Genomic DNA, 23,979 nt, shown 5'->3' with positions numbered 1-23,979 from the left:
ACACTCTCTTGTGGTTTTTAAAAGACAATATCAGAACTGAAAGTTTAAATGCAATTTTTAGATATTCATGCTATATATTCATACTATTTTATTTTCTAAATAGCCTCCACGCCCAACGTGGGGCTCGAATTCACGACCTCCAGGTCAAGGGGTGCACGGCTCTCCCAACTACGCCAGCCAGGTGCCCCCATGCATACTCTTTTAGACTATTCAAAAAGTTGAGCTTTGTTAAAAAAACAAAAATAAATTCTTTTAATTTCAACTGATTTAGTAAAAAATTCCTAAATAGGAAACATACCTAGAAGAGCTAAAGAACATTTTTATTCAAAAGATCCAATTTAAAAAGTTTGGGACACATGAGCTTTGATAGGTGAGGTGCAAGTGTAGCTTCTGGAAATACCGTAACAATATGAATGACCAACTGCCAACAAAAACTAACATTGTGCAGAAATAAAAAATCATCCACATGAAACTCCAGCTACTGAGCGGGCAGTGACGACATCTCACGGTGACAGCGAGTGTAATGGAAGCTGTGGAAGCTGACATGCAAACCTGAAAACAGGAAGCTTCTACTGGGGCAGCTGGGAAGCATGTCCGGCCACACCGGCTCTGTCCGCTGCCTCCACACTCTGGACACGGGGGCCGAGTATTTTTCTGTGAAGTATTTGCGTGCACCTGCGTGTGTGCCCTTGCTTTAATGGTTGTAATCATGCCAAACATAGATATAAATTTGTTTCCTGCTTTTTACCCTTAGCATATCAGCAAAAAAACCTCACTCCGTAAATATAGTTTAATTAAGTAAACTAGTTTCCTAAGCTGGCATTTTACACTGTTGCAAGCTTTTATAAAGGTAATATTCATACATTTGTTCTCCTGAAAACAAAAAGCAGTGTGAGCCCACTGCAGAAAACTAAGAGTACGAAGAGAAAATAAAGTTGCCTGGAGCCCTGTCACTCAGAGAGGACACGGGACTCTGAGGGTTATGCCTCTGGCCCATCCTCTCTGGGCATCTATTTGTCACTTCAGCTCAGAATGAGGACCTTATTATACAGGCCGCTTTGCAACCTGCTAGTTTCATCTGCCAACCCATTCTCGTGTGTCCACAGCCATATACTGTTCTCCTAAAACGAGACTGTTAGTGGTTTTCGAGCACTCCTCATTGAATGGGCACACCCAGTACTGTGCTAGTGAGTCACCCAGCACAGGCGGTAGTGTTCCGGATTTCTAGTGTCACAAAAACACCGTAACGCACGTCTCGATGCACAAAGCTTTCTCCTTACTTAGGACTCCTCTTGTGCAAACAGCCCCAGGATTGGACTCTCCATGTAAACAGCAGGACTGACTCTAAGACTCCTGTTACAGCAGTGTCAGCTTATCCTCCAAAGGAGTGCGCAGGTGATTAACGTCATGTGTGCTTCAACCAGAAGGACTAACCTGCCTTGGCAAGTCTGCAGTCAGAGCACGAACAGACATCCGAGTCTTGCTGTGTCTTCTGCAAACAGAGAACAAGGTGTGAGCCACCACGCCCGCCTCTCCTGGTACCTGTGCTGAGGACAGCCGTGCCCTGGGGAAGAATGGGGCTAAGGTCTGAGAACATGCCACAGGCGTCCAGCTAGAAACACGCGGGTGGCAGAAGGCAAGAACGCAAATAAAAAACAGATGCTGTAGAAGAGGTAAAAGGATCCCCCACATCGAAGAAAAACTCCACATGCAAAAAAGCAAGATGCATTTTCGGATTCAGAAGCTACCACGCTACATGAAAACCTCCTACGTGAGCCAGACTACACACAGAGCCTCGGCGGCAGGGCCAAGGCTGCACGCACTACCTGCACCGCCATGCTCACCCACTACCTCCAAAGCTAATGTGACTCCAGGGTCAAAGTACAGGCTCATGTCTGTAAGAGGACGTCTGTTCAGATCAAGGTCAAAATGTGTGTATTCCTGATTTGAAAGGCACATACTTCACAGCATAAAGACCATAGTGCTTACCTATCATACGGAACTCTCTTTACTCCACTGTCTCTGACATAATCCACCAGCTGTTTCTGAGTTCTTCCACTGTGAATAAAGGTTCAGATTTTAAAGAAAAGAACCAATAACAGCATTAATTTTCCACAGAGGCAAAGTAACACTTGCCGATCCTCTAAGTTCACACATCTGTTTTAAAGCTATGCTTTGTAGGAAGCATAACTGATTTTCTACAGTTCCTATCGAAGCTATTTTTTCCATTGTTTTACTTGATATGCTTTTGCCACCTTTCCTAGATGCATGTAATTCTCTGACACATTTCACAGCACTTGCTTTTTACAGGGACACCCACAGCCTCAGCCCACAAAGCCGCCAGAGCCCGCGTGGGTGGTGCTGCCGTACCTGTATCTGAAGGACGAGCCCCTGCTGAAGAGGACGGCTTTAGCTCTGGCCTTAGGTTGGTCAAAGAGTCTGAAGAAGGTGTGATACTCCACACAGATCTTCCAGAAGTTCTTGCATTCATCTCTACTGCCCAACAAGAACTCTAGTGTGTCCTGGTAAGGTCCCTAGAAACAAAACACAAAGGTTCAAAAGTAACTAATTCAAGAAAAACACTGAGGAAGCATTCAGATAACAGGCTATTTATTCCAATGTTAAAAATTAGGAAAATATATTTTTCTGAAAGTTATCTATAAAGACTTCCGGTGCCATTTACATTTAAGAGAAGAAAAGCAGTATATACATAGGCACTGCAGAAATTATCGGAAGAATGCAGTCAGCCACGGTTCCACAACTGCTGACATTTACAAGTGTACCCTGGTGACACACAGCACCCAGCAAACCAGGGCGTCTTCTCTGTCAGACAAGTATTCATATGCTATTGCTCAATCATTTTCCTGTGGGGTTCTGGGGAAGTTCTGGATGTCCAGGACACACAGTTTCAAAGGCTCACTACTGAGTTCTCTCTCATAGTTATTCCTCAGATTCTTAGAAATGTTATACTGAGCTTAAAATAATGCACATTAAAACAATGGTATTTATTTATTTTAAGTAATCTCTACACCCAACATGGGGCTCGAACTCATGACCCTAGGGTCAATTTGCCAACAGAGCCAGTCAGGTGTCCCAACAATGCACATTTTTGAGCCCTGTGACATACTACCGAATTACCTTCCAGAAAGACTATCCTACTTGGACTCCTATATTCAGTCTTTGAAATCTAAGTGCTGAGGGATACAAGCTGCAACTCTGACACGGGCAGGTGTCGTTGTGACTCTGAGCCTCAGTGTGCCGGAGCAGCGATCCCCCTTGTTTCCTAGCTTGTCAGAACCACTCCAGAAATAGTTCTTGCACTCAGAGAAAAGAGCAGCCCTTTACCTGCATTTTGTGTATGTTTTTAGTATTCCTTAGACTCTCCTTTCATTCCTACAACAAATATTTGAATAAGGACTAAGCCGTCCAGAGTGCCTGGGTGGCTCACTCAGTTAAGTGTCACTGTGGGCTCAGGTCATGATCCCAGGGTCCCGGGATTGAACCCTGCATGAGGTTCCCTGCTCAGCAGCAGAAAGCCTGCTTCTCTCTCTCCCTCTGCTGCTCCCCCTGCTTGTGTGCTCACTCTATGTCACTCTGTCAAATAAATAAATAGAATCTTAAAAAAAAAAAAAAAGAAAAGAAAAGAAAAAGAAACAAGCCACCCTTTCGTGCTTCTACAGAAAGTAAACATGCATGCAGCACGTGCACCTGCTGTGTGACCAAAGCTCTGGCTGACAGAGCACCTTTCAGAAGCTTAGGGAGAGCCTCTCTGCCCACCACTCCCAGTGGGTCTGCGCGGAGACAGCCTCGTCAGCCTCCCCCCACAGCGGCGCGGCTAATCTGCTCTCAGTCCCTAACCTCCTCTGTGCACTGGGAATGTACCAACGCGGACACCTTCGCATTTCTTCAAGTACTGGATTTTTCCTATCAGACTGTATAGACATGTACTATTTTCCATCTTTACCCATTTCAGCAAATTCACATGTAATTATTATTTTATCGACTGAAAATCTCAAAAGGAAGGAGTATTTATTTTCTGAAAATCAAGCCTTCTCCAATTAGAGCTAACGAAAGGTCAATTTCTGAATACGTGAGAATACTGGGAACATCCCTTACTCTGGACAGAAGCTCGAATGCTAATCTGCTATAGGGCTTCAGATCACAGTTAAATACCTCGAGTCTCAGCCTCCTGACCTAGAGAACAAAGATGCTGCAATCAACGTACTGTTCTCAATACGAGCTTCTCTCTCTCACCACAGACCTTCTGAACCTGAAAGCCGGCCCAGCGATGAGTGGTGTCAGCAGTCCCTCAGTGACGCTGACCCGCGCTCAGTAGCAAGACCTACTGGGCAGATTACCCAAAGCCCTTCCACACCCCAAGTCCAAATCCCGTCCTTAAATTCTTGCGGCATAATGTGGAAGTGATTCATAAAATAATTACCAAGTCAATATTCTAGGAGAATAAATTCTCTTGTAATTCAGAAAGTGCTTGAAATCATACTTACACGGACCTCTGGGTGCAGTTTGATGAGAAACCTTTTCCTCTTGAAGCTGAGTTTCCGGACCCTGGACCAGTTGAAAGTGTTAATTTTAGTGGTGCCCTGAAATTCAAGAGATGAACACTCAGACACATCGGTAACCCAGACACACACACAGACACAACTTTTCATGAACTAGAGAATGTTTACATTACAACCTTGCCAGATGGCACAGCGATGCACTTGACATTTTATAATTATATCTGGGATGATTCTGAATTAAAGTGTCCATACTAAACATAGGAATTTAGGAGGGTAACTTCATTTCTTTGATAAGACTTTCTTACAAATTACTTTTTATCAATTCCAATATTGAACAAAGAGGGTGGTCAGGAGGAGTAATGGTGGTGGCCAGGCAGGGTGGGAGCAGAGCTGGGATTCTTGCTGCAGGAGGGGAGAATGCTGGGCTGGGCTGTGGGACGCTGCCCTGGAGTGGGAGCTGGTGGCGTGAACTCCTGACGCTCGGAGCAGCAACGGGCACGCTGAGTGTACATGGGTCTTGGCTTCTAGATACAACACTTCACTGGAAAGACCAGGGCTCTTCAGTCTTTGGGGTGAAGTGGGCAAAGCACAAACTCACCCTGAAATATCTTGTTGTCTAGGAAAGTAAACAAGTGCTCAACGGGATGGGACATGCCCACCGGACACAAGCGAGTACTTGGGGGGATGTCCAAGGGCCAGTGAGGGACAATTCACAGATCAACATAAATAGTGACAGCAGCAGATTATCAAGTGTCAGAGTATAACCCGAATTGTCATAACTCAAATTGTGATGTGACTCTAATACAAATCCACGAGTCCACAGTGATACGAAGTAAGAGAGCAGAGAGAAAACCCTTCCAGGAGCACAAAAAATGGCATTAAAAAAGTCACCATTTGGCAGCCATCAGAGTAATCCAGCCAGACATATACATGGCTTTTGTATATGTCCAGACATATACATGGCTTCAAATTCTCTCTCCACAAAAGGCTTATTTATCACGAAGGACAAAAAGTAACTTTGCAGTAGAGCAGCTTGTCAAACGCCGTCTGACCGAGTGCTTAATGTTGACACCGCCGGCAATGGGACAGATGGCACTGCGGGCTACCTCGCAGCCCTACTAGGAACATTGTCACTTCCGTGATTTACCCAAGAAGCTTAGCCTAGGGCCTGATCATCAGCAGGTATTCAACAAGCCCATACTATGGTCATTCCACAGAATGACTGGCCTGTAATCATGAGAATCAGGGAAAGAAGGAAGAATGTTCCAGACTGGAAAGAGCAGATGACAGGGCATGGTGCTTGACCTTAGATTGGATCTCTTGCAACAAACAAGATTAGGGCAACTGGTGAAATCTGGATGGAGGTCTTGGGTGAAGAAGTTCTTTGTACTGTTCTTGTAACTTTTCTGTAAGCTTTGAATTGTTTCAGAATAAAAATTCAATGTTTTGAGATATCTTCCTGGTGTTCTCCCCTCTACTCTACATCATGATCATTCACTCTTCTCTGCAAACTTGAGATGGGGGCAGTAAGTAGGGAATGAAGTTTCCCTTCGGAAACTCCAAAAACCTTCAAATTTAAAAGGGGATAGGACTTGACACACGCCACCATGCGGACCTGTTCTGAAAACAAAGGAAGAAGCCAGGTGCGAGGACCCGGTTTAGGTGCGGAACCCAGAAGGAGGAGAGCCCGAGGCAGGGTGCAGCTTAGTGGAGGTCAGGGCGGGCAGTGGGTGATTAAAATCACTCCGGATTACACAGGGCGATGGCTGCGTGATTCTGTAAACACACTAAGAAGAAATGAATATATACTGGAAAATGGTAAACTTTATCGTCTGTGATTTACATCTCTGTGAAAACAACTCCCAAGTTAAGAGGTGTCCTGAAAACCCAGACAGGAATGTTCCAGTCTACATGAGAACTGAAGCATCCCAGATTTCCAACTACTGCCCAAACACTAATCACTCTACTTTCTGCTCAAATTTTCAACTATGTTATCAAAAAAAGCAAACAAAAAACCAAAAATAACCCAAATACAGAACATCAACAAAAAAACCCAGAAACATCCCTCCCGTGCCCTCCCCCGCACCCCGGCCACTTTTAACCCCAGACACGGTTTACGTGCCTGGGCAGGGACTGTGAGCGAGGCAGAGACTGTGCCCCCCAAGACAGACACAGACCAGCTGCGAGAGGCCTCGCACTGTGCTGTCAGCCTGCTCACCTTTCCACTTTCTCTTTTGGTCAAAATGAAAAAGACGTTATATTCCAGGGTTTTAACCACTGTCACAAGTCAAAAGGAGAAACAAAACCCGATCACGACTGGAGTGTTCATGGACTCTGCCTCACCTTGACAGACTCTGAGACTTTTCAACTTTTAAAACTGAGCCGCTGGCTGTAAACACTCAGGGCTAATGCTTTCATTTTAATTTTTATCCAGTAATCCATGGCATAATTATAAGCGTCTAGGAAGGCTTGAGACAAAACCCAGCCATTCTGGGCCCTCTTGCTGAGACAGCACTCCCTTTAGCAGCTCCGCTCCTGCTGGAGACCCGGCCTCCTGAGCCCTCCCACACCTGCTCCACGGAGGCTGAATATTAAATCTGGTTTTTATATTACTGATCATGTGAGTACTTCTCACAGGTTGAGTCATGGTGAATCATGACTCTATTTTGGTCCTTTACTTTCAATTCTCCCTGAGATACTAAGTGCCTCTTTCCATTTATTCAATTTTCTGTGTTCCTATCATAAATTCAGCCCAGATGCTCCTGCAGAATTTTTTTTAGATTTATTTTTTTTGAAAGAGAGAGCACAAATGGGAGGGGCAGAGGGAAAAGGAGACACAGAACCCCAAGCAGTCCCTGCACTGAGCGTGGAGCCTGACGTGGCACCCAACCTCATGACTCTGACATCAGGATCTGAGCTGAAACCAAGAGCCAGACGCTCAACTGACTGTACCACCCAGGCGCCCCATCCCTGCAGAGTTTTAAACTCTTCAGTGGGGTCTGATCCAGGAAACAATTCTCTCCATGCTGCTTGTGTGCTGATGGGTGCTCCCTGGGCCCGGCCTCCAACGTGCGGCCCCTCTCTGCTGCTGCTCCTGGTCTGTTATCTCCTCTGGTCATGTGCTTTAAAGGGTGCTCAGCAGTCAAACCTTTGAAAAACTGCATATCTGGAAAATGCTTTTATTTCCTCTGCACAGAAGTCATGTTAGATTGGGCAGAGGATCCTGGGTGGGAAATGATTTTCTTTCATGTTCTGCACCACTGCCTGCCCCGTCGTCTCACAGCTTCTGGTGTTGCCCCTGACAAGCCAGATACCATTTCCTTCCCTCTCCTCCTGGGAGCTCTATGGTCCTCTCCTCCATCCTGACATCTCATGCTGGTGTGTCCTGCAGTGATCTTTACTCATCCACTATACTAGGAACGTGTAGGCGCTTCCAATATGGACACTCGTGCCTTAAGTTCTGGACACGTTTCTCACATGATTTCTGTAATGGTTTCCTCCGTTGCTCTGGGCTGTGGCCTCTGGGCCTCCTGGGAGCTGGATGTTGGGTCTTCTGTGCTGAATTGGCACTTTCCTCCTGCATCATGAGTCCTCTATCTGCTCTGTGGAGATTTTCTCAACTTCATGTTCCGGACAGCCTCTCTCTGAAGCACGGTCCTTTCTGCTACCACATTTCTAGATCCGCAAGTGCTCCTGTCCTCCGTGTGTCCCTGTGACTGCACACCTCTCATGTTTCAGAGATGCAGGTTTTCTCTTCTATGAGGCTTTCCGGAAACCTTAAGGCCGTAATGCATCAACAAAGTTCAAAACCTCAAGGTACAAGGATGAGTCTGCAGGGAAAAGCCCCTTCTTACCCACTCCCAAAGCCTGCAGCTGCCTTTCCTTCCCAGTGGCTATTAATGCCACCTGTTTATTTTGTATGGTGTAAAGAGTGTGTCATTCTCCCTCTTTTCCCCACAAGCAGTAGCAAACTACACACACTTGAATCTTTGCTCCGTGCAACAGTGCATCTGAATACCCTAATATCACGACACAGAAAACCTCCACATTCTCTGTGCAGTTGACTGACATTTCATAATATGGATGAACCAGCCTCTTGATCATCAATTACCAATATTTTACTATTACAGGTAAGGCTACCATTTAAAATTACAAGACAAAAATTTTACACGTCCGATTCCTACTCCTCATTAGCATGACACAGTGTAAAGCGAGTTTTCTGTATCTTGCCCGTGGGACAGACAGAAGACGGCGTCCTCTCTGAGGATTCTACAGTGTTTCTCCATTCCATTCCTGGCACAGGCTCTGTTTCTTCTGAACACTAATTTGATATCTGTCCTTGAAGAGAGAGGATGTCCTCAAGTTTCTGGTGATCCTTGGTTATCTGAGTTTAAAAGTGAGGCCCCAGGATTACAAGAGTCTGTGACCAGCTGGCCCCTGGGTGAGAGATCTAGGGGCGACCTGGTGAGGGACAGGATAACCTCATGGTCTTAAAGGTGTCTCTCCACGGACTGCTTACTGGTCCAAAGAGAAAAACTAATAACTATAATAACCAGCAACTAATAACTAAAGCTAGTAACTAGTAACCAAGACTAGTAATTAAGGACTGGAAAGCAGGAATCAAGATTCACACCACCAGTGAGGCCTTGTGGTGTCTCAGTCGTGAGTCCCTGTCAAGGACGTGACTGCACCTGGGTACTGGCCCAGCTGGAACTGTGTCTCCTGAATCTAAACCCAGGAGAACAGCCGACACACCACAAATGGACAACGTCCTGTTAAAAATAAAAAGGACTGTGTTCAACACTGTCCATGTCCTAAAAGATAAAGAAAAAAATTAAATGCTCTAACTGGAAGGACACGGCAGGTGCGACAGCTAAATGCCGTGTCTTAGACTGGGCCCTGTCCTGCAGGGATAACAGCCAGGAGGACATCGACTGGCTGGCTGACAAGACTGGAAAATGACCAGCACATCAGCTGCCTCAGTGATAACGGTAAGGGAATGTTCTATTCTTACAAATATATGGCTTCAGTGGTCAAGGGTTCTGGAGTCTACAACCCATTCTCAAATGCTTCAGAAGAGTTGTGTGTGCATGTGTGTTCATGTGTGGTTGTGCATGTACATGGAGGGGGGTGAGGAAGCATGCCAGGGGGAAGCGCAAACCACAAAGCAAAGGTGTAAAATACTGGAACGGGTGAAAGCTGGGGTTAAGGCACATGGGGGCTCTATGTGCTGTTCTAATTCTTACAGTTTTTCTGTAAGATTGAAAGTATTTCCGAATGAAGGTCTTTAAAACAGAAGGCTCTAAAATGCTGGCTGGAGACTCTTTGTGGGCTGGGGTAAGGACCCAGGCCCGTTACCATGGGATGCCCCCATGTCAACACCTGCAGGGTTCCCATAAGGCCATGTGGACTTTCTGGACATCACAGTCTCCTGTCTCTAAGATGTCAGCCTGGCCACCATTCCAGGGGAGCAGACATAGGGAGGGCTCGTGGCAACATGAGATTAGAGGCTTTCCCTTAAACCTCCACTCTGAGTGGGGCACTTCATCTCTACCGTCTGAGCCATACCCCGGAGAGGAAGACCCCGTCCTCTCCCGGCACAGAGAGGGGCCGCACCTGCTCCTCCCGCAGATGAGGTCAGGCTGTTTCCAGCCCCAGCCTGCCCCAGGCCCTCAGAGGCACCCCTCCTAACTCTTGGGGACACAGCAGCCTGACCCCCCCTTCCCACTGCAGGCTGTGGGATTTCAGTCTTTCCTATTCTGCACCGTTCCTACTCATCTGCCCAATTCCCAACTTCCAAAACATCGCTGACACTCACCTTCCGTGGTTTCCTCTTCCAGTCTTTGTTCTTAACTAGTTTAAACTTAAAAAAAAAAATTCCTTCATTGTCATTCTGGTGGGGGTTTGAGGGAATAAAAATGAATACCATCTAATGTGTTTAATTTGAAGTCTCTAATCCCTGCTTTTAACTTCTTCCAGTTACAAATTATTTATCCTTTTCTGGAAAAATTACCCCACCTCAACTGGGGTGGATGTATGATTTTCATCTCTGCACGATACAGGAACTGTCATGTGAGCAAGCAGGTGTGGAAGGCCCTGGGTCCATCAACTCACTCAGTGTGCCTGGTGTGGTCTCCACCAGTCAGTCAGTATATGATGGAACACAATTAACATTCTGTTTACAAAATAAGATTTTTTTTTTTCCCCAATAGGAAATTGAAAATTTGATGGCTAGGTTAAAAAAAGAAAGGAAAAGAAAAAGAGTACACGTGTGGCTTGGCTATGGGGGCCTGGATCAGCTGAGCTGTTTAGGTGACCATAGGTTAACAAGAGCCCACAGAGGAAGGAGCTGCTAATGCAGCCCCTGGACTCCCGGGACACACCCTCCCATGGTGGTCAGCGCGGAGCAGGCCTTTGCAGGATGTCTACGTGCAACTGGAGGCCCACAGCTTTGCAAAGGCCAGACCAGAGGGCTCCCAAGAGGGGGGGGATCAGGGGCGCCTGGGTGGCACAGCGGTTAAGCGTCTGCCTTCGGCTCAGGGCGTGATCCCGGCTTTATGGGATCGAGCCCCACATCAGGCTCCTCCGCTATGAGCCTGCTTCTTCCTCTCCCACTCCCCCTGCTTGTGTTCCCTCTCTCGCTGGCTGTCTCTATCTCTGTCAAATAAATAAATAAAATCTTTAAAAAAAAGAAAAAAAAAAAGAGGGGGGATCACAGTAGCAAGTGGGCCACTGAGCCTGGGTAAGAGGACGTGGGGAGCCCTTCCAGCATCTCCAGGCCACGGAGACCTGTGCTCTAGCAGCTGCTTTCAGACGTTTCCATACCACGAACCCCAGCACACACATGCTTCACTGCAGGCAGAACTTAGTGGCCCTTTACAGAGCCATCTGCCTCTCCATACATAACCAACACAAAGATTCCTGAAGATTGTACTGACAGTTATCATGCGCAACAGGCTCTGATAGTTTCCGGTCTGTTCTATTCTTATGTCCTGAAATGACGACCGCAGACACCTCACAGTGCAGCACGTCCAGACCTGCCGCAGGTCCACGCCTGAGGCATGGAGACGGCTCTGCAGGGAGGAGCCAGTGTTTCAGGTGAAGGTTCTATGGGGATGACCTATGGGTCAACATCAGAGGTGGCATGTGACCGGGTGCCCTGCGGCGGGGGGGGGGGCAGAGGGCTTTGTGACAGTGAGGACAGGGACAAGGAAAGAACTGCTCCACGGGGCGAGACGTGGGATCAGAAGATATGCAAGGTTCCTCCTCCAAGTCCAAGACCTCATGCATCAGAACAAAAATTGACCAACACGTGTAAAATCGAGCCCCACCAAGTCATGGCACACCCCCGCCCTCCCTACCTGGAACACGAGGACACCCATGTGGGAAACAGCCAGGTTAATTCTGGCCCCCTCTCTGTCAGAAGCTGTGTGAAATCTAATGCCATACATTTCCAACTTTCGGGCAATCTCAAGCACCTGGAAATCCGACTCGGCAGGCGTCTGGCCCCTATAATAAAGGACGGCATGATCACAGCACTGAAAACAACTTCAGTTCTCAAGAAGCCAAAACATATAACAAAATTGATTAGGAAAACTAAACATAATAGAACAATCCAACGCAGGAAGTTTGTTTCTGAGTGGACCGCACACTGTAAGTTTATTTACCCACAGAAATGCAGCATACTGCACACACAGACCAAAGAAACTGTTTCCTTTTATCCTATAATCCATTTCCTGACGGGCAGAATGTTCTCTTTCTATTCACTACATGCTCAGCCTCATACTTCGTCCTAAATACTGACACAGTCACATGCAAATGTTACACGCAGAGACAAATATTAAATGTGGGAAATACCAAAGATAACATCAGTATCTCATTCAACCCATTTCAGTACTTTAATAAAAAAAAGTTTTCATAATGTACAATTCTAACCATTAGAATATACTTTTATAAGGACAAAATTATGAAACTGAATAAAAATACATTTCTCAAGTTCATAGTCCAGTCATGCTCCTAGAGAAGAGCCCGTGACCCATGTCCCACGGACCAGCCTCCAGGAGGGGGCTGCTCAGGGCACAGCTGGGCCAAGGGGAGAGGGTCCTAGTCAGAGCACCCTAGTCAAGGCCTGAGCCCTACATGTGGGGCGAGATCTCCATCAACAACCCTTCCTCCTACTTCCAAACATCTGAGCTTTTGGATTTTTTTTTTTTATGTAAGATTTTTTATTTGAGAGAGCAAGCAAACAAGTGGCAGGGAGGAGCAGAGGGAGAGAGAATCTTCAGCAGACACTGCAGCAGGGGGGTATGCGAGCTTGATCCCAAGACCCTGAGATCACAACCCGAGCCCAAGAGTCCAACGCTTAACCGAATGCATGCCCCACTGACTGACCCGGCCGGGCGCCCCAGGATTTGCTCATTCCTAACGCTTCCAGTGCCCACTGCTGCGGCTTCAGAGTGGGTGCCGGGCAGAGGCTGGGGGAGTTCTGAGGTGCAGCTGGAATCAGGGAGGCTAAGGGAGAGTCTGGTGAGGACTCAGAAGGAAGAAAGCGGAGAAAGCCCTTCTTCTTAGAGAAACTCTACGGCTTCGTGAACAGAATCTGGTAGATGTGAGGGTGGCGAAGGCTATTCTGGCGAGGCCTCAGAAGGAAGTGAGGGATGTTACTGGGAACAGGAGATAAGGTGATCCTTTTTATAAAGTGGCACAAAATGTGGCTGAATGACATTTATGTCGTGTTTTGTGGAGGGCAGAACGTGCCGACAATGCACTGGATGTTCAGCTGAAGAGGCCTCTACGCCAAGTCGGGAAGGTGTGGCCGGGCTCCTGATTGCTGACAGGAAAGCGCAAGAGAGAAGTGACTGAGAGATGGACGTGTGAAGCAGAATTTTAAGATTAGGAAAATGCTTAGCCTATGCATGCAGAAAATGAGGACATGAAGGGTGTGGCTAAACGGCTGAGGAGATCAGTATGGACCGAAATCAGGACAGTGGGAGAAGGACCCCAAAGGCAATTCAGGTCAAGGCTGCCCCTCCCATCGCAGGCCGTGTGGATGAGGGGGAGGTTGGGGGCCCCACAGCCTCCATCTGGTTTCTAAGGCCAGGGCTGCCCAGAGGGCAGAGCACCGAGCCAAAGAGGATTATTCCTGAGCCTTAACATCTCATGTCATTTGTCCTGCTAGGTTTTGGGCTTGCCTGAGACCTTTTACCCTTCCCTTGGTTCCCATTTCTCCCTTTGGAAGGGAGTGCCAATCCCATGCTGCCCCCCAGCACAGTATTCTGTTTTCACAGGTTCACAGCTGGAGACTTGGCCTCAGGCAGAACCACAGCCAGAGTCCCAGCCAGACCTCACCAAGATGAGATTCAAGAGAGGCTAGGGGCCTGGGAAGGTTTTGGTGCTAGAACGGTGGGGACGTTCAGGCTGTTGGGATGGAATGAATACATTGTGCATGCGAGGAGGACATGAATTATGGGGGGTGGAATGTTACAGGGTGAACGTCTGTGTCCTCCAAAATTCCTAGGCTGCAGCCTAACCCCCAGTGTAATGGTATTTGGAGGGGGGTCTTTGGGAGGGGGCCGCGCAGAGGACTCACAAGTATCAGTGCCCTTCAAACAGAGGCTCCAGGGAGCTCCCAGCCCCTTCCGCCCTGTGAGGACAGAGCGCGAGATGCCATTTATGAAACAGGAAGCAGGTCCTCAGCACACCGAACCCACCACTGCCTCCACATTGGACTTCCAGGCTGTAGAACTGTGAGAAATCAAGGTCTGTGGGCTACAGGCCGCCCAGCCTGGGGTGCTCGGTTACAGCAGCCCCAAAGGATCAAGACACCAGCTTTCAAATCTTTTTCTTCAATCTCAAAGATCCATAAGAACTGTGATAAAAGTAAAAAACCATTCCTTCAGTATCTTATTCAGTGATTACCAAAGTGTGTTTCTAGCAGGCCAAGGAAGATACTATATACTAGGTAAGAAATTTATCTTGCTCAGGGGCACGTGGGTGGCTCAGCTGGTGAAGCATCTGCCTTCGGCTCAGGTCATGATCCTGGAGTCCTGAGATAGAGTCCCGAATCAGGCTCCTTGCTCAGCAGGGAGCCTGCTTCTCCATCTGCCCCACGCCCTGCTTGTGCTCTCTGACAAATAGACAAAATACTAAAGAAACAACAACAAAAAAAGAAATTTATCTTGGTTAAAATGAAGGTACCGCACGGTCTTTAAAAACCCACCATAAAAAATGATTTAAAGAAAAGAAGTGCTACAAATATCTGATGACTATGGAAGATAAAGTCAGCACATTAGAACCATGAGAGGCCGCCTGGCTGGCTCTGTCGATGGGGTGTGTGACTCTTGATCTCGGGGTTGTGAGTTTAAGCCCCAGGTTGTGTGTAGAGATCACTTAAAAATAAAAATCTTTAGGAAAAAAAAAAAAAGAACCATGAGAGCCCAGAGAGCGACAGCTGAGCTCAGGGACGGGGGCACTCCCACGGAAAGAGTCCTGGATTAGTCCTCCATGAAGCACATTCCCTGATTTCTCCTCTAAGTGGCTTTCATGAGCATATATATATATAAATTATCAATCAATCGGAGAGAGAGCGAGCACAAGCAGGGGAGGTGGCAAGCAGAGAAGGAGAAGCAGACTCCCCGCTGAGCAGAGAGCTTGATGCAGGATTCAATCTCAAGACCTCGAGATCACAACCTGAGCCACCCGAGAGCCCCTTTCACGAGTTTTTAAAGCAGCCACCTTAAGACACACACCTAATGCGTGCATACATGCGCACATATACACACTGTGTGGGCATGTGAGCACACGCGTGCGAGCACATGGACACGCAAGCACAGGCACAGGCACACACGTGCACGCATGCCCTCCCCGCGGCATCTCTGCTTGCTCCCAGGTGGCTCTCAGAGTGACTGACCACAGCCCTGCACCATTCCCTCACCTCACTTCCAGTGTGAGCCTGGCCTTCACCCTGAACCTCGCCTCACAGACACGCCTGTTGCATCCACACTCGCCAGGCCTGGTGCTGACCCTCAGCTCAAGGGGCTGTGCCCTTTCTTGACACACTGTCCCTTGGTGTCCGAGGCTCTCTTCCTGCCTAGCTCGCTGCCCCTTTCTCACTCAGTCTTCAGGGGTCTTCAGGGGTCTGTCCTGGTTCTGCTCTCTTTTCCATCTGTCCCTGCCCTCTCCTCCCTAGGGTCTGTCCTGGTTCTGCTCTCTTTTCCATCTGTCCCTGCCCTCTCCTCCCTAGGGTCTGTCCTGGTTCTGCTCTCTTTTCCATCTGTCCCTGCCCTCTCCTCCCTAGGTGACCTGCACAGCCTGTCTGCTTCCATGCTGACGACACTCTGCCTGCATCCCAGACCCATCGACCCACTGGCGCCAGTGCAGCGCCCCACCCCCATTCCAGGAACAAATCCCGAACATGTCATCATCTCCTTTGGGACGGGCACGTGACTCAGGCTGGCACTGGGAGATGGCCCCTTGCTCCTCTGCCCGGCGTGCTGACCTCTGACACTAAGAGGTGCCCCAAACTGTGACACCCAAGACCGGGCTGGTGGGTTCCCTCAGTCTTGCCGTGAGAGTAGGGTCACACACAGCCTCCTGCCAGCAATAGGCACTGTTACTCGCCCCACTGCTTAAACCAGAACTTCGGATGGGAATGTGGGTGGCAGGTTGGGCCCCCCTGACCCTCCCTCCGCCCTCCCAGGCTGCTGCCTCTGCCTGAACGCCCCTCACCAACCTTATGTGGCTAATTCCTCAAAGATGCCTACCTGCCCGAGCGGCCCAGCCACTCACCCTTCTCCTCTCATTGAAGAGGGCTCTGCCTGTTCTGTAGCTCCCACGCCATAACACACATACACTCATGTAGCCAATGCCCGCCCCAATGCCGGGCCCACAAAAGGCACTCCATAAGTGCCTGTGAGTGGCGGAATGCATGGCGGAATGCATGACAGCATGCAGGCTCGCGGAGGCAATGTGAAGTCCTCCAGGGGGAGAATCTTGGTCTGTGCTCTTCAAGCTACCCCCTCCCCAAGTGTGGACAGTAGGGACTGACAGATAGTTGGCACCCAAACCTTTGATGAAAATCTGAGAGGGATTCCTGTGGAGCTTTCCCCACAAGGGTTATCTGACCAAAATAAACCCGCACATCAACAGGCCCCTTCTCAAGGGCAAGACCAAGCCATCAGGCCCCTCTCCTGTCCACTTTCCCTTTGGTGGGTTCAAGATCACAACCACCTCCCCCAGGCCCTTGGCCCAGGCCCTCCCTCCTCATGGCCCCTTCCTGCACCTCTCTTCACCCCAAAGAAGTACACTGGCGTCGAGTCTTGGAGAAACCCAAATGAAGTCACTCACAGAGCAGGGCCGCCAGTTGGTCTGCGATGCTGGCATCCACCAGCTCTACCCACCTCATAGGAGGGCCCACTGACGCTCAACAGGCTTACCACACACGTCGCGCACACCGCTTAGTCAAGAACACTCACACACAGCTGCCCCTGATGCCCTGCCTTCTGGTCACTCCTGTCAGAGCGTGGACCTCCTTTCTAGCCTCCTCCCAGCAGTGGGACTGTGCCCCCAGGGAGTGGATGGTAGTGACTATGGTCAGTATTGCAGAAGCCTCAGCAGTGGCTTCCATTACGTAGACACACTAGTTCGTCGTACGGTGTGGTGACAGGGGGTCAGTGGTCGGCTCTGACAGACTCACGTATGCTTCCGGTGGAATTCTAGAATCTTCTCAAGAGAATGCTCCTGACTGGGCAGGTACTCATTGGCTTTGAGGTGCTCTCGGTCCAGGGTTTCATCATAATCTCCTATTTCCGCTGAAATGAACGGTAACAGACAGTGATTCTAATTTTCAAATAAAGAAAAATACAAGCATTCGTACATGCAAATGCATGAATTAAAAGTAGAAAAAAAAATTATCCTAAATCTGTAGTAAAAGAATACATCCCTCAAATACATAGGATTTTGTATTTTACTTTTCCACGTATCTTAAGCTATTAGAAGCAAATATAAAGGCAGGTGACGAAGTTTTTTTCTGAGTTCTGAAGAACAAAGACGCTGGTGAGTGACCCCAGGGAGGCTGATGCTGAGCCCCCAATTTATCCTGAGCGGTTTGTTGTGGCTTAAACCACGCTTTCTCTGTCTGCAGTCTCAAGACTGTTGTGACCAGGAATATGGATCTTATTTGTTTCAGGGTAATGTATTTTAAATAATTTTTTCCCTCAGGGCCTCTCAGATTCTTGAGGAACAATGTCTCTTTTTAATTTCATGAATCTTGAGGCTACTCATGTTTCAAGAGTCATAGTTAAAGCCCAATAACCTTAAACAAAATACTTCTTTTTTGTTTTGAGACAGCCTCAAATTCACAGAAAGTTGCTCCCACAGGGCCCCACTCTAGAGACCGGGACACTCATGCCCACAGGCCTAGCACACGCCTCACAGCAGGGCGGGACCATGCGGCTGTGTCTGCACCTCAGACCCCGTTGTGCTTCCGCAGTGGCTCCGTGGTGCCTTCTGGAGCCGGACGGCCCCGCTCAGAGGCACACACCGCAGCTGGTGGCCCTGTCTCCCCAAGTCCCTGGAGTGTAAGCAGCACGCTCGCAAGGGGAAAGTGACACTGTACTGTAACGACACTGTACACAGCCCTCGAGTAAGCGGCTCTGCCAAGGGACCGTTCGTGCCGGAAAACCATCAGTCTCTGTGAGAAGACTTCAGACCCAATAAAAAATAAATCACTTTGGAAACTTACATTAACAAGAGCCAACAAGGCCCCCTAGTGCAGGATGGCAAATCTACAATGAAACTATTTGTAGGAGGGCTGTGTGTGAGGACAAGTAAACCACAAATTAACCCACATATTGGTTGCTACGATTCCTGATACTTTCAACATTATACTTCCTGTGCTCCAATTTTCAGACACATTAGTCCTGTGCCAGGGGGACTCTAGTCCAGCAGCAGCGTGTTTCCCTCTTCCTACTCTGTCAGCTGGGGGATTCGTAAGGCCCCGGCAAGGCACAACCTGCTTTCAGAACCTCTTCCTACACAATAATTCTTCCTGTTCTTCTGAGCCATCCCTTGCTCTGTGTGACATACTGAGAAACGTGTTTTTCCTCAGGGGTTTGATACCTAACTCGTCACCACAGGGGCTGTGACATTCACGCCAGGGAGGTCTCTTTCCAGGGGTGCTAAGGGTCGGGGCTGTCATTTGGCTCCCAGACTGAAGACATTCATGGGAAAATGTGAGAAGGCACAAAGGAGAGACATTCCCAAAGAATATGTATGGCTGCCGATCTCGGCCTTGAGCCTTTCTTTCTGAGTGGAGACTGTTTGCCTCAAGGACCTCCACCTGATAGATGTTAATCTTCAGCTTATCAGAGAAAATGGGCAAATTAAAGGCCCGTTCTTCATCACACTCGTTAACCTTGAAGACACATCAGGCGCTGGTGGTCAAGAGCGCTGTGCACGTCTGACATGGTCCGTGCTTCCGCCCAGGGCAGGGAGATACTAACCCTGCAGAAGGTGGGATGCCAGAAGGGCCGCCGTGGTGTCTGTGCAGGGCAGACGCTCCTCCAGGAGGTCTCTCTTGAGTTGCAAGGCAAACAGGTATCTAGAAGGGAGTTCAAAACACCGCAGATATCAACTCCAAAGGCTCCAGAGCACCCCCCCCCCCGCCACGTCTCCATCTCAGGAGAGCACAGAGCCCCAGGAAACAGCAGCAACCAGGGACATCAGAGCAGACGGTGAGCAAAGGCAAAGTGACAGGGGCCCTTCACAGGCAGCAGCTCAGTGGACAGGGTCACGTGCAGCAGACCCCACACACAGGAGCACTCACACGCTCGCCTTCTAGACACAACACACCTTTAAAGGGGACGCTCACAAATTCATATTACTTATGTTACACACACAAAACTGCACTCAACAATTCTGTTGTGGAAGAGCAGAAATATCCAATGAAGATATAACTTAAAATGCGGCTCTGAGAGTTGTAGACAGATTGAGGATATTTGGTTCTGGCTATGAGCTGAGAAACAGGCACTCCTAAATGCTAAAAATGTACTAGAGAAGGCAATTTGAATGTATTCATATATTCATTTATCCATCAACAAATAATTACTCAGCAAGTATTACATTCCAGGTACTATTCCTGGACTTGGAAGTACAACGCAAAACAAACTCTCTCCTTGCTGGAATTTACACTCTAGAGCAAGCTTACAATCGAAATGTGCCTGCCCTTGAACTTGGCAATTTCACTTTTATGAAACTTTCCTGGAGAAATATTTTCCAGGGTTTACGAAGGTATGTGGACAAGGCTGTTTACTCGCAGCAATATAGCAGAGAAATAATCTAAGTGTGCACAGATAGGAAAGGAGTTCAATAAAGTAGATTACAGCCACACGCACTGCTGTGGAAAGACATCCACAGCACACTACAGACACGTGGGTAAAATACAAAACAAGAAACAACCAACCTAGAGTACAATGTGTATAGTGACACAGCTTTGTAAGGTAATTTCTTTAAAGACCTAGGTCCACTCGTACATTGCTATAAATTCATCTGGAACACACATCCCAAGTGATACCACTTCTGGGGACAATGCAGTGGGCAGAGTGAAGAGCTACATTTACTTTTTACATAGCTTTATTTTGACGTTTCTCTTCTTTTATCATAAACAGTAAATTTTTCTTATAAATAAATAAATAAGAAACTTTTGCATAAACATGGCTTGGACTCAGGACCCAGAATTAGGTAATGGTTCCTATTCCTTGTTATTTCCCGGGTATCTATATTTAAAAGTCATTCCCTCAGAGAGGACTCTTGGTGAACGTCAGGTACATAGACACTACGCACATGAGTTCTGTGTTCACTCTGAAAACCACTTTCTGCTGTCCTTCGGGTTCAGTCATTTTACCCATCAAATGTGGGGCTGGACTAATGGGATCCCAACATTGGGCTGCAGCGGACAGTCTGTGATTTTTGTGATGTTACAAGGCTCTACAAAAACCTTCTCAAGTGAGGTTCTTAAGATGCCTGCAGTTCAGGCAGGACTCCATTTTTAGTCAGAAGGGCTGTTACTACTACAATGATATCCTAGTTCTCTTGTACCTTACATCTGATCTTCATTCATCCTGAGAAATCACACACCCCGAGCACCTCATGAGCCAGGTGCTGCGGGAGACACAGGTGAATTCTAGACCCTGCTGACAATAGCTGTGCTTCAGGAGGGGTTCTTTACCTTGTATATTCTTCCTGCAACTGACCCGGGTCAGGTGGGAAAAATTTCACTGCCAGACGAAGCAACGCGTTCTTTGGCCCTATGAAAAGAAACATTTTATTTATTTATTTAAAACATTTTTTAAAGATTTTATTTATTTATTTGACAGAGACAGAGAGAGCACAAGCAGGGGGAGCGGCAGGCAGAGGGAGAAGCAGGCTCCCCACTGAGCAGGGAGCCCGATGCGGGGCTCCATCTAGGACCCTGGGATCATGACCTGAGCTGAAGGCAGATGCTTAACCAGCTGAGCCACCAGGCGTCCCTGAAAAGAAACATTTTAAACTTCACAAGTAAAGTCAATCCCACTATTTTTTGAAGTCTTTATCTACTTCAGTGAAAGGAAAACGTCATCACTCACTACACTGAGCTAGAACCACCTGATGACTGGAAAGAAAATGCAGAAGACGCTAGCCCGTCTGAGCATCTCAGCTTTGCTGAAATTCTGTAATAACACAGCTATGTAATTTTCACCAAGCAGCAAAAAGGAGGCGCTGTGCAACAGGGCCACGATGACCTAAATGACCTTAGGTCACCAGTGACTAATGAAGCTGCTGGCACCCATCCTTTTCTCCCATATGGGACCAAACAGACTGCAGGTGAATCCAGACCCCTGGACAGCACCCTGTTACTAAGAGGCATTACTATGTGCCCCAATTTTCAAAATTTAATGGAGACTAACAAACATAATTATGTTCATAATTACAAAACAATATAAACTATTCTATTAAAAATGTAATTAAATTGCATGTCAACCATACTCAAATAAAAAATAATACCACAAAAAATAAAGTTTTAAAAATTGTTTTAAAAAAATTAAGGTAATTAAAGGAAGAACCTCAATGCCTTTTTATAACTTGGAGGGGAGAAACTGCATATTTATTTTTACATATTGGCCAAAAATTAAAGTTGCACATCCAAGAGCATATCTGGTTACTGCTGTGTTTGAGAACCACTGGCCATGCCCAGCTGCCGCAGGCTGAGACTAACCAGCGACACGACCTCCAAGTTCACGTGCTGCCGGCGATCACCTCACTGCTCCCCAGGGTGGTGACAATGAACATCTGAACATACCTCCAATTTGAACAGTCAAGAACAAAAGCATCTTAAATGAACAGAATTTTAAAGAGTTTAAAAAAAGACTTACTTCGTACTTGCCTAATGATGGGCTTCATAGGTTCCAGCCAAATCTAAAGAGGATTTAAGAAAAGAGATCATATCCAATGATTTTTGTATTTAATAACTATGTTACAAAATACAGAACTGTTTATAACTAGGAGAGATATACAAGGTGGGCCTGTTTTGGATCTCTGCTCACACACCAGTCACATCCTGACAAACAGCTGGGAGAGGCCCAGGAGCGCCTGCTTCGAGAAGTGTGGGAGGGTGATGGGACGCCACGCAGGCCGGGACCCCTCCATTACGTCACATGCACACTGTTGCTGCTACGCACAGCATGGGTACCAACAATTATTTTGGGGGGCATCTGTTAAGGCCAAACAAATCTTTGGTACAAGGTACACCTGTAAACAAATGGACAAGAGTGCCACTGCATGGAGGAGCAGACAGAGCTCTGTAACGCTGACATGCTTACTAAACAGGCTGATTTTGGTTTCCTTTTTTTTTTTTTTTTAAAGTAGACTCCACACCCAGCACGGAGCCCAAGGCTGGGCTTGAGCTCACAAGCGTGAGATCATGACCTGAGCTGAAGTCAAGAGTCAGACACTTAACGGACTGAGCCACCCAGACGCCCCTGATTTTGGTTTCTTTAAACCAGTTCCACCTGTAAATATTAAAGCTCCACATTTTTTAAGGTTCATCTATCAAGTAACATGAGGGATAACCAATGAATTTAGTAAAAGTTTGCTCAAAATGATTATCATGCAGATGTCCTAGTGGTTGTTTCTGGATTTCCTTGGCACATGTACTGGTGGGGAGAACAAATTTAGGGAGGATGGGAACTCAGCTTAGCTAAAAGGCAAATGCAGTCCACGTCTCCACAGTACAGCTCTGATAACCGCAGCGTGATAAAGTATCGTGCCTGTATCACTGTAGACGGTCCTCAAAGGCTCTCTGTGGCCACGTACATGGTGAGCACCCATGATGCACCGAGAGCCTGTTTGCAAGAATAAGGCAAGGACACATACCCAGTAGGACTGGGGGTGCTGAAACTCCAGCCCGAAGTAGTCACACTCCGTCAGGTTCAAGTGCCTCCACACCTGAGTCAGCAATGTCTGTCCGTCGCGCTTAGGCTGTGAAGGCAGGGAGGGGACATAGGAAGATTAGGTGACTTCCCACAGCATGGGTTCATGAAACACTGTGGCATGACCTGGCCTTCCGCACGTTAAACTCCATCCTACTGAACTCCTGGCTTCACTCCGCCTTCTACAGGGCTTACAAACCACCACAAAGCAAATAAAGAGCCCAAGGCTCTTTGTGCTTAGAAACTGACACCAAGGGGTGCCTGGGTGGCTCAGTTAAGCAGCTGCCTTCGCCTCAGATCGTGATCCCAGGGTCCTGGGATCGAGTCCCACGTTGGGATTGAGCCCCATGTTGGGATCGAGCCCCACGTCCGGCTCCCTGCTCAGCAGAGAGCTGCTTCTCCCTCTCCCTCTGCCTGCTGCTCTGCCTACTTGTGCTCTCTCTCTGTCAAATAAATACATAAAATCTTAAAAAAAGAAAAAACTGACACCAACATAAAGCTAGAAAATTCCTTCAATTCCTTCAGTCTTTATGTACTCAGTTGTGTCCTTAGCCATTTTCTTTAGTAACCTGAGGCATTTTCAGAATGCAGAACAAATTTTCAGCGTCAGTGAACATTTTATCAAACAATTTGATATTCACTAAAAAGGTGGGTCTCATACTCCATGTCTGCATAAGAGCCAAGTGAATACTTTATTATTTGGTAACAACAACATTAGCGAGAAGAGCATGGACTGTTCAAACATGAGGTGGGCAAGCGGCTCTCCATTTAGAAGAAAAATGGAGTTAGATTCCTGGTCCGCACTGCTCACAAAAATAAATTCCAGTGGACTAAAGAATAAAATGAAACAGAGAATACTTCTCTAATCTTGGGCTAAGTAAAGTCTTCCTAAGTATAGCATAGAGACAGACAGATTTGATTAAATAAAGATGAAAAACTTCTGAATAAACAGTGAATAAAGTTATAATTTAGAATCATACTGAAACAAATTATCT

General features: G+C 47.4%; 1 protein-coding gene across 4 annotated transcripts in view; it reads right to left on the bottom strand.

The window, feature by feature from the left end:
* Window positions 1–23,979, bottom strand: part of FARP2 (FERM, ARH/RhoGEF and pleckstrin domain protein 2) — a 106,018-nt gene that overhangs the window by 35,439 nt on the left and 46,600 nt on the right. For 3 of the 4 annotated variants that reach the window (XM_087865133.1, XM_045795852.2, XM_087865146.1), the window contains 10 exons: window positions 22,929–23,033; window positions 21,929–21,971; window positions 20,746–20,824; window positions 19,022–19,119; window positions 17,215–17,329; window positions 11,882–12,029; window positions 4,506–4,601; window positions 2,371–2,534; window positions 1,990–2,058; window positions 1,435–1,492 (listed from right to left, as the gene is read on the bottom strand). In XM_087865133.1, coding sequence (XP_087721259.1) covers window positions 1,435–1,492; window positions 1,990–2,058; window positions 2,371–2,534; window positions 4,506–4,601; window positions 11,882–12,029; window positions 17,215–17,329; window positions 19,022–19,119; window positions 20,746–20,824; window positions 21,929–21,971; window positions 22,929–23,033 — 975 coding nt within the window. The remainder of the gene's footprint in view (window positions 1–1,434; window positions 1,493–1,989; window positions 2,059–2,370; window positions 2,535–4,505; window positions 4,602–11,881; window positions 12,030–17,214; window positions 17,330–19,021; window positions 19,120–20,745; window positions 20,825–21,928; window positions 21,972–22,928; window positions 23,034–23,979) is intronic. The other variant, XM_087865148.1, reaches the window with a different exon arrangement.

The sequence above is a fragment of the Ursus americanus genome, chromosome 1 (assembly GCF_024610735.1).
Source record: "Ursus americanus isolate L20-20 chromosome 1, mUrsAme1.1.p, whole genome shotgun sequence".
NCBI lineage: Eukaryota > Metazoa > Chordata > Mammalia > Carnivora > Ursidae > Ursus > Ursus americanus.
Note: the sequence above shows the minus strand (reverse complement) of the source record. Positions and strands in the feature narration are given on the sequence as shown.